We start from the raw sequence: 9,798 nt of genomic DNA on the forward strand, positions 1-9,798 counted from the left end.
CGATGATACTTAACAATATGGTCATGCCGTTTTCAAAATAGCTACCAAGGAGGATACTGAATGTTCACACATTGAAGATATCAAACCTACCAGTGGTCACAAGCATGGGAAACTCCCTGATTTTATCCATACTCAAGGTATACAAACAAGTATCACAATGTCCCAATGCACCCCTAATTCTGGACATGAAGTATAAAACAAATGTTTTATGAAATGTTAACAATACACGGCTAAATGTTCACATGGAACCACTGAAGACCCAAGGAACCTGAATATGCAAAGCAATTCTAGGGAATACAAACTCAATTGGAGGCCACACACTCCCCAATTTCAAATTACATGTAACACCTCCACTCATCCAAAGACTACAGTAGTGGCATAAAAATGAATCCATGAACCTAGGGACATAAGAGAATCTAAACACACACCTGTAGGCAGTCAACACATTATTTTTCAAAGAATCCCTAGAAGATGCGATGAGGCCACGTGCTGTGGCTCACACCTGTACTTCCAGCAGTTTCAGAAACCGAGTTGGGCGGATCTCTTGAGGTCAGGAGTTTCAGACCAGCTTGGCCAAAATGGTGAAATCCTATCTCTAGTAAAAATACGAAAGATATTATTCAGGTGTGCTGGTGCACAGCAGCAATCCCAGCCACTTGGGAACATGAGGCAGGAGAATCACTCGAAGCAAGGAGGCGGAGGTTGCAGAGAGCTGAGATCTCACCACTGCACTCCAGTCTGGGTTACAGCATAAGTGGGACTGTGTTCGCAAGGGGAAAAAGGATGAGATGAGGAGTCAGCAGTCTGTTCAATTGAGCAGTCTGAAATGACTGGATAGCCACATACAAAAGAATGAAATAAGACGTTGACGTTATACAATACACAAACATAAACTCGAAATACATTAAACCCTAAACACAAGACCTAAAAGCATAAAACTGCTACAGGAAAACACACAGTGAGCTTAAGTTGAGGAAAACCTGAATCTAAGCTCACAGGATATAAAAGCAAACAACAGACAAAAGAGAAAAACAGAAAAAAAACCACTTCCAACAACAGAAGTCAAAAAACTCTAGTTTTTGTTAGTGACTTTACCTTACAAAAACAATCACTGCTAGTCAGGCACGGTGGCTCACACCTGTAAACCCAGGACTTTGGGAGGCCGAGGTGGGTGGATCACCTGAGGTCAGGAGTTCGAGACCAGCCTGGCCAACGTGGTGAAACCCCTTATCTACATACAAAAATTAGGTGGGCGTGGTGACAGTTGTCTGTAATCCCAGCTACTCAGGAGGCTGAGGCAGGAGAATCACTTGAACCCAGGAGGCAGAGGTTGCAGTGAGCCAAGATTGCACCACTGCACTCCAGTCTAGGCAACAAAGTGAGATACTGTCTCAAAAAAAAAAAAAAAGATGACGTTCAAGTGATCAACCAACATGAAAAAATGCACAACCTCACTGCAATGCAAATCCCAAACACAATGAGACATCATCTCAAGTTGGTCACAATGGGTAATTTTCCAAAGTCAAAACAACATGCTGGCGAGGCAGCAAAGGAAAGAGAACGCTGCTACGCTCTTGGTCAATGTGAAAACTAGTTCACACTGTGGAAACCAGTTTAGAGATTCTCAAAAAACCTAAAACAGAACTACCATCAAACCCAGCAATTCCACGACACTTGGTATCTACCCAAAAGACAATAAATCCTTCTATCAAAAAGACACATGCTCTCCTGCATTCATGGCCATACCATTCACAAGAACAAAGATGTGGAAGCATCCTAGGTGACCAGCAACAGTGGATTTGAGGTTTGTTTTTTGTTTTTTAATGTGGTGCATACACATCACAAAATACTACACAGCCATAAGAAGAACACACAATCATGTCCTAAGCAGCATGGATAGACCTGGGGCTTATTATGTTTAGCAAACCAAGGCAAGAACAGCAATCCAAATACTCAAAAAAAAAAAAAAAAAGAAACAAACAAACAAACAAAAAGTCTAGAACTTGAGTGATGAATGTCAACTTACAGAACAAAACCAAAGCCAAATTTTTGAAGACAGGAAATAGTGTGATACTATCTTTTGTGGGAACTCTTGGCTTCCCCCAAAATTAGAGAACTGGGGAGAAAGAAGCCTCAGCTCAGAATCTGTGACTGGGCTGGAAGTGGAGGCTGGAAATGTGTTCAAGGTCAAACTTTCCTCCTCCCTTCAAAGGAGACTGGAGTTTTACCAGTGAGCCCAGAGTGAATATTCACCCCACCATCCACCCCGGGAGATCCCTTTAAACCGGGAACGCACAGTGAGGACAGAAACATGAATGTGCACTAACAAGTCCTGAAAGTTCAGAGGGTGATTCTCGATTTCCCCTTGGCACACAGCAGAAGAACTGTGTCTCTAGGTTCCAGGAAATGCCTGTGAGAGAGCTGTGTCCCCCAGATTCCCTTCAACACAGATGACACCCAGTGCTTAAGCCTACACCCCTTGGGACCAATCCCAAGGAGTGTTGACTAATCTAAACCGAACGCTCTGATGTTCCACAGGCAGAAAAGAGCAGGTGGACTGCAAAGAGAATCTCTCATGAACGCGGCACCCCCATAGCCCATAGAGGCAGTTCTTACCATGATGCCAAGAAACTCTGAAAACAACAAGCCAGACCTCACACATATTTCCATTTTCCTTCTGATTTCACACCCCCTCCTTCAGCCCCTCCTCACAATCAGCAGGGATAACCTGGAGGCTCCTGGGAACCTTTTCCCATTGGGTTTTTCCTGGCATGTAGTTCCCTACCTGGATGAGTCTCCTCGTCACTTATACTCTCCAGCATCAAGTCTTTAGAAACAAAACCAGCAGGATAAGTTATCAGAGTGACTCACCCACTCCTCCTACTTTAGCTGAAGCTGAATGATGGGTTAGTCTCCCACCCCACGCTGCTTCATACATGAGCCCCTCATCTTTCTTCTGGGTTGACAAACCTTCCTACAGCTTCTCGGGCCAGACTTCTATACTGGCAAAATCACTTTCACGAGAACCCCAAGGCTCTTTCCCAGCACGAAGCCAGAATCAGGTTTCTCTACAATGAACCTAGCAAGTTTTCTCCTCGGGAAATGAGTTATTTCCTGGTACATACCGCTTTCTTTCCAAGCTCTTATTGGCAATTATATAAAAGAAAACATGAGAATCAGATTCTGCTGTGCGCTTCACACAGATCTGTTATTCTCTGGACAATGATAAAAAACCAGAAGGCAGTAGACTGATTGAGCCATAGGTCAAAATACCCAAAGACTAGCACAGAGGATAGCTACAGAAAAACAAGACCTCTATTCATAGAATTAACCTTTAAATTTAATTTTATATGCAAACACACAATGCTTAACCTTTAAATTTAATTTTATATGCAAACACACAATGCTTAATCCAAGGAGGAAAACTGGTATTGTGGAAAATGCCTCAGTATTGCAGTTGATAATGGATGCTGTCATTTAGAAGCAGCATAGTGTACCATGTATCAGTTGGGAAGACACTCCTACTGAATTCCAGCCCCACAAAGACAATAGTGTACAGTGTACATAATGTGCATTGCCAGGTTTTCAAATCAAAATTAATTGAGAAGAATCAGGAAAGCAAGATTGCTGTGGGAGACAAAAAAAGTGGGTCTTACCTTGACATCACCATCATCATCATCATCATCACCATCTTCATTATCATCTTCATCTTTGCATTGTGGTGAACATCTTAAAAACAGGCCATCCTCAGGGCACGCTGGAAGGACACAGAGGAAAGATCAGTGCACCGGTGGTTGGTGACTGTGAGTCACTCAGGGAGCCTTGCTGGATGTGGTGTATGGAGGTGGTTGATTAACAAGCATGGACTGAGTTGAGGCTGGGCTATTCCACTAAGGGGAAGAGGGATGGCAGAGGAGGGAAGGAAAGACATGAGACATGGAGGTCTTGGCCTTGTACTAGAAGCATCAGGCAGCAACACAAAACAGTCAACCCAAAATGGAAATAAATGCACACTGAGGGTCAATGAAAGAGTGCCTTCCTCCCTCTCAAATGTTTTGAAAGTCTACAAAACAAACAGCATTTTCTTAACGTATTCAAGACCATATCAGTATACTAGGATCTAATTATGCTGGTGCCGCATTTAACATCTGTTTTAAAGGATTTATTACTTGATTAAAAGCCTATTTTATTGGTGAAATGGACTCAATTTTACCCAAATTACTCTACTCTATTAATCACAAATTCTTTTTCATAGAGATCATTTAAAAATTCAATATTAAAATGCTATATTTAAAAATAGTGATGATTTCCCATTTGTAAGTCATCTTCTGAAATGACTTCTACACACCCTTTTGGGGCCCTGTGATCAGGGGCTTCAGCAGCTCCTGTGTGACTCTCCCTGGGGAGAGTCACAAACTCCTGGGCTCAAGCAATTCTCCCTCCTCAGCCTCCCTAGCAGCTGGGACTGTAAGTGCATACCACCATGCTGACTAATTAAAAGAAAAAAAAAATTCAGAGACATGCGGTCTCGCTATGTTGCCCAGGCTAGTCTCACACGCCTGACCTCAAGATCTTCCCACCTTAGCCTCTCAAAGTGCTAGGATGTAAGCTACCATCCCCGGCCCCAGTAAACCAATACTAATACATTATTACTAACTAAGGTTCATCTTGATTCAGATTTCTTCACTATTTCCCATAATGTCCTTTTCCTGTCCCAAGATCTCATCCAGGAGACCATACTATGTTTAGTTCTTAAGTCTCCTCAGGATTGCTGGAGTGCAGTGACTCCATCTCGGCTCACTACAACCTCTGACCACCAAGTTCAAGTTATTCTCCTGCCTCAGCCTCCTCAGTTGCTGGGATTACAGGCACCTGCAACCATGCCCAGTTATTTTTTTTTTTTTTTTTTTTTTGAGAGGGAGTCTCCCTCTGCCCCCCAGGCTAGAGTGCAGTGGGGCGATTTTGGCTCACTGCAACCTCTGCCTCCTGGGTTCAAACGATTCTCCTGCCTCAGCCTCCCTAGTAGCTGGGATTACAGGTGTGTACTGCCACTCACTGTCTTTTTTTTTTTGGAGACAGAGTTTGAGATGGGGTTTCACCACATTGGCCAGGCTGGTCTAGAACTCCTGGCCTCAGGTCATCCTCTCACCTCAGCCTCCCAAAGTGCTGGGATTACAGGTGTCAGCCACTGTGCCCGGGCTATTCTGCACTTCACTTGCAAAATATTTTTCCCTTTATAATAAATTGCTCTATGCTGCATCACCTTTGCTCTGTGATTCTTATTTAAACTCTTTATTTATTTTAATTATTTATTCTTTTTGAAACAGGGTCTCACTATGTTGCCTAGGCTGGTCTCAAACCTTTGAGCTCAAGCAATCTGCCCACCATGGCCTCCCAAAGTGCTGGGATGACAGGCATTAGTCACCACACCCAGCCTAAATTCTTTGAAACTGACAACTGCAGCCCCAAAACAGCTGTCAACAATTGTACCACTACTATCCAGCCTGGTCGACAGTGTAAGGCCTCATCTCACAAAAGAAGAAAGATATATTCAAAATAAATAAATAATTAATTAATTTTTTTTTTTTCTTAAAAACAGGGTATCCCAGTCATGCATGGTAGCTCACACCTGTAATCCTTGCACTTTGGGAGGCCGAGGAAGGCGAGTCATCTGAGGTCAGGAGTTCAAGACCAACCAGGCCTACATTGTGAAACCCCGTCTCTACTAAAACAAAACCCACAAAAATTAGCTGGACGCGGTGGAAGGTGCCTGTAATCCCTGCTACTCGGGAGGCTGAGGCAGGAGAATCACTTGAACTTGGGAGGCGGAGGTTGTAGTGAGCCCAAGAGTGAAGCAGTGCCCTCCAGTCTGGGCTCCTACAGAGTGAGACTCCAGCTCAAAAACAAATTCAAACAAAAAAGACAGGGTCTCCCTCTGTTGCCCAGACCAGAGTGCAGTGACACGGTCACAGCTCACTGCACCCTTGACCTCTCAGGCTCAACTGATTCTCCTGCCTCAGGAATTGGGAGTACCGGCACACATCACCATGCATAGCGAATTTTTAAATTTTTTGTGCTGATGGTCTCGCTATGTTGCCCAGGCTGGTCTTGAACTCTTGGCCTGAAGTAATCTTCCTACCAAGTCCTCCTTACAAAGCGCTGGAATCACTTTGTAAGGTGAGCCACTGCACCCGTCCCCCCGAAACTGCCTATTCCTTGAGCACGATATGTAGCAAGGGGAGCTAGAGAGAGAGCAACACCGTGGGGAAGGGACAGGACTGCCACCCTGAGCTATGTGACGTTAGGCCAGACCCCTCTTCTCCAAGCGAGATCAACCACATGAGTGATTCTGGGAGCCCACGCCCGCTCAGACAGCCTGGATTTTAGCTTCGTAGGTGGATGGGAACCTGTGAAGGTTTAGAGATGCTGGGAGAACCTTTTTCCTGGGAGAGCTTTCCAAATTGGGAACAAACAGAGCCACCCTGGGCCCCGCTGAGGGAGGATCCTACCAGAAGTCGTCACCACTGTGTCGCTCCACGCCGGTGGTGATGTTGATGTCATCAATGCAGGTAGTTGGTGTCGTGTACAGAAGCACAGACCGCTGCAGTCCTGCGTAGTTGAAGAAGTCAAAGTCTCTGTTCTGGACAAAGTAACCCGTGGGATACCTAGGGCGGGAGGACTGTGGTTCGCTGGGCCCTTGCCATGGGTCTTTTGCCCTCAACTCACTTGCCTCCCTAGATCAGGGCCTCCTCTCTGCGAAGGCCACCCTGTCCCTGGCAAGAAGACCACAGGGTGGGGCGGGAAGGTGGGTGCCTGCAGTGGAGGCAGGATGGTACCCACTTGGACGTGTCGGTCACGTACGGTTGGTCCCTGATGGCAGGGTGGGGGGGTGAGCGTGCTGTTGATGGCGACAGTGACACAGAGGCGGGAGAGCAGGGGCCCCACCGGGAACAGGCTGCTGATGTCAGCCTCGAAGGGGAGGTAGCCCCTTTCATGCTCTAGCGTGTGGACACCATTCACCCACTGCAGACATAGGAGATATGGGCAGGCGGTGGCAGGTCGGGGCATGAGGAGAGGTTCTGCTATTGGGCACGCCCTCACATAACCCGCAGCATGGGGGTCAGGGGCCTGCCAGCCAGACGGGAAGAACGACATCCCAGTGGGGTAGATCAGGCCACCTATCCCCCTGCAAAGGGCACAGCCCCCAGGGCAGGGTAAGGCCCCCCACCGTCCCAACCCAGGAGACAGGCTGTGGGTGGAATCTGAGGGTCCCGTGCTGTTTAGCAGCTGTGCCCACTCACCCGCCCTGCCTGCTCCTGGCCACAATGACCACATGGCATAGAAGTGGGCACTGCCAATCCTCAGCACCACTCTTGTGTACAGGTCCTGGATCCATCCCTTCAGCAGGGTCACCTCCCGTTCATACCACACCCAGCTGACAAAATGCCCTGGCTGATGTCATTGAAGATGCAGAGAACCAGTATGTCCAAGGTGGGGCCTGACTGCGAAGAGAAGGGCCGGGCTCAGCTCCTAGGCCCCCAAAGGGATCCGGGACCAGTGTGCTGCACAGCTGTGCCCCCAGGCCTAGCACAAGCCCTGACACATGGTGGGGACTCCTAGTGGAAAAGACAGATAACTTGCTGATGACAGGTCAACTGCCAGGGCAGTTTGTGCACCTGGGCCACTGGGGTCAGGAGTTCGAGACCAGCCTGGCCAATATGGTGAAACCCCACTCTACTAAAAATACAAAAATTAGCTGGGGGTGGTGGCGGCGCCTGTAGTCCCAGCTACTCAGGAGGCTGAGGCAGGAGAATCGCTTGAACCCAGACGGCAGAGGCTGCAACGAGCCAAGATCTTGCCATTGCACTCCAGCCTGGGTGACACAGCAAGACTCTGTCTCAAAAAAAAAAAACAAAAAGAGGCCAGGCGCGGTGGCTCAAGCCTGTAATCCCAGCACTTTGGAAGGCTGAGATGGGCGGATCACGAGGTCAGGAGATCAAGACTATCCTGGCTAACACGGTGAAACCCCATCTCTACTAAAAAATAGAAAAAATTAGCCGGGCGTGGTGGCGGGCGCCTGTAGTCCCAGCTACTCGGGAGGCTGAGGCAGGAGAATGGTGTGAACCCGAGAGGCGGAGCTCGCAGTGAGCTGAGATCCCGCCACTGCACTCCAGCCTGGGCGACAGAGCGAGACTCCGTCTCAAAAAAAAAGAAAAAAAGAAAAAGAGGATGTAGATCAGGCAAACATGGCCCAGACCTCACCGGATCCCACTTCTTTGCTGACCACATCCAAGTCAAGAGGCCAACAGGGGTAGCGTCTTTGGCCTGATGTCACAGTCTGCCCTCTATCTGAACCCTGAAAACTCAAGGTACCTTCCCCCCTGGGCAGAGGCGACATCAGAATGTCTAAACTGTTCCCTCCTCCCGATCCCGGGCCCAGCTCTGTGCGGGGCCTGCCCCTTAGGCCTGAAGAGTGTCTGGTGGCTCACGCCTATAATCAGTGCTTTGGGAAGTCAACGTGGCAGGATGGCTTGAGGCCAGTAATTCGAGATCAGCCTGGATAACGTACTGAGACCCTGTATCTTAAAAAACAAAACAAAACCAAAAAGCCAAAAAGTTGGTTTTTGTATTGAGACGGAGTCTCAGTCTGTCGCACAGGCTAGAGTGCAGTGGCTTGATCTCGGCTCACTGCAACCTCCGACTCCCTGATTCCAGCAATTCTCCTGCCTCTGCCTCCCAAGTAGTTGGGATTACAGGTGCTCATCACCACGCCCCGCTAATTTTTGTATTTTTAGTAGAGACGGGGTTTCACCACGTTGGCCGGGCTGGTCTTGAACTCCTGGCCTCAGGTGATCCGCCCGCCTCGGCCTCCCAAGGTGCTGGGATTACAGGCATGAGCCACCAAGCCCGACCAAGTTTCTTTTCTTTGTTTTTTTTGTTTGTTTGTTTGTTCGTTTTTAATTATGCATGGCTGTCCCAGCTAACTTGCAAGGCTGGGGCGGGAGACTGTCTTGAGCTCAGAAGTTAGGACTGCGCCATTCCGCTCGAACCTGGACGGCAGGACCAAACCCGACCTCAAAAACATTTCAAAAAGTAAAAATAAATATTAGAAAGGACACTGCCAGGGCTCAGCCTTCGCCTCTGGAGGCGTCTAGACAGGAGCACTTTCTCCTTTTCCCGCCGCCTCCGCCCTGGCCCTCCTGGGTCCCCCTAGTCCCCCCGGTTCCCCCCGTCCTCCGACCCCGCGCCCCCAAGCCCGTTGACCTTTAACCTCCCCGGGCCCCCAGCTCCGGGGCACTCAGGTTAAGGAGGGTGCAAGTCACCGGGGCTTACACCATTCCCAACGCCGGGCTTCTGGGCGCCTCTCCCAACGGTCGCCGGTACCTCTGCTCCTGGAAGCCCCAGAGTCGGTTGTGGGAGAAGTCGGCTTGGAAGCTTCAGAGGCCCTGGAGCTCCTTGGCCTCCCGCGACGGGCTCTCCCTGCTGTACCGCATCCGGCGCTGTACCGCATCCGGCACAGCAGCGCGTGCGCGCAACCACACAACTGCGGCCCCAGAGCCGCCCAGCACACCGCCACCAGCCAGGTCATACTTCCCGCTCCCTGTCGTAGCAGCCAGTCTGAGGGAATGAGAGGGGCGCAGGGGAAGCCCTGCGGGCCTGTGGGGCGTGAGGCGCCTGCCTCGTGACGCGAGTGAGGCCGTCGGCGCCATGTTTGTTGAGGGCGAGTGCCAGGCCTGGAGGGGCGATGCGGCGCCAGAGGCTGCCCAGTAGGACGTGTGGCTGGAATCCAGGGCTAGG

The 9,798-nt window shown here is 49.1% G+C and overlaps 2 protein-coding genes and 1 long non-coding RNA gene across 4 annotated transcripts in view; all 3 read right to left on the reverse strand.

Moving 5' to 3' along the window:
* LOC126929789 (uncharacterized) overlaps positions 1 to 6,669 on the reverse strand; it is a 95,278-nt gene extending 88,609 nt beyond the window's left edge. The window contains exons 1-2 of one of the 2 annotated variants that reach the window (XR_007717262.1): positions 6,510 to 6,669; positions 3,657 to 3,757 (exon numbers count right to left, since the gene is read on the reverse strand). This is a non-coding gene — a long non-coding RNA (uncharacterized LOC126929789). Of the gene's footprint in view, positions 1 to 3,656; positions 5,542 to 6,509 lie in introns of those variants that run through there. The other variant, XR_007717261.1, reaches the window with a different exon arrangement.
* LOC126929743 (putative inactive beta-glucuronidase protein GUSBP11) overlaps positions 1 to 7,795 on the reverse strand; it is a 60,471-nt gene extending 52,676 nt beyond the window's left edge. The window contains exon 1 of the mRNA XM_050746411.1: positions 7,414 to 7,795. The gene's annotated coding sequence lies outside the window, so the exon portion shown is untranslated. The remainder of the gene's footprint in view (positions 1 to 7,413) is intronic.
* Positions 6,718 to 7,266, reverse strand: LOC126964068 (putative inactive beta-glucuronidase protein GUSBP11). The gene has a single exon (XM_050806915.1). It carries the CDS (start codon positions 7,153 to 7,155, stop codon positions 6,718 to 6,720), a length of 438 nt encoding a protein of 145 aa, XP_050662872.1. The 5' UTR covers positions 7,156 to 7,266.
* Positions 7,796 to 9,798: the final 2,003 nt, after the last annotated feature.

Source organism: Macaca thibetana, chromosome 10 (genome assembly GCF_024542745.1).
Source record: "Macaca thibetana thibetana isolate TM-01 chromosome 10, ASM2454274v1, whole genome shotgun sequence".
Lineage (NCBI taxonomy): Eukaryota > Metazoa > Chordata > Mammalia > Primates > Cercopithecidae > Macaca > Macaca thibetana.

Bases quoted from the DNA above. Each gene is read 5' to 3' on its own strand.
- LOC126964068 (XM_050806915.1), bottom strand. From the start codon at position 7,155: ATGTCGTTCTTCCCGTCTGGCTGGCAGGCCCCTGACCCCCATGCTGCG.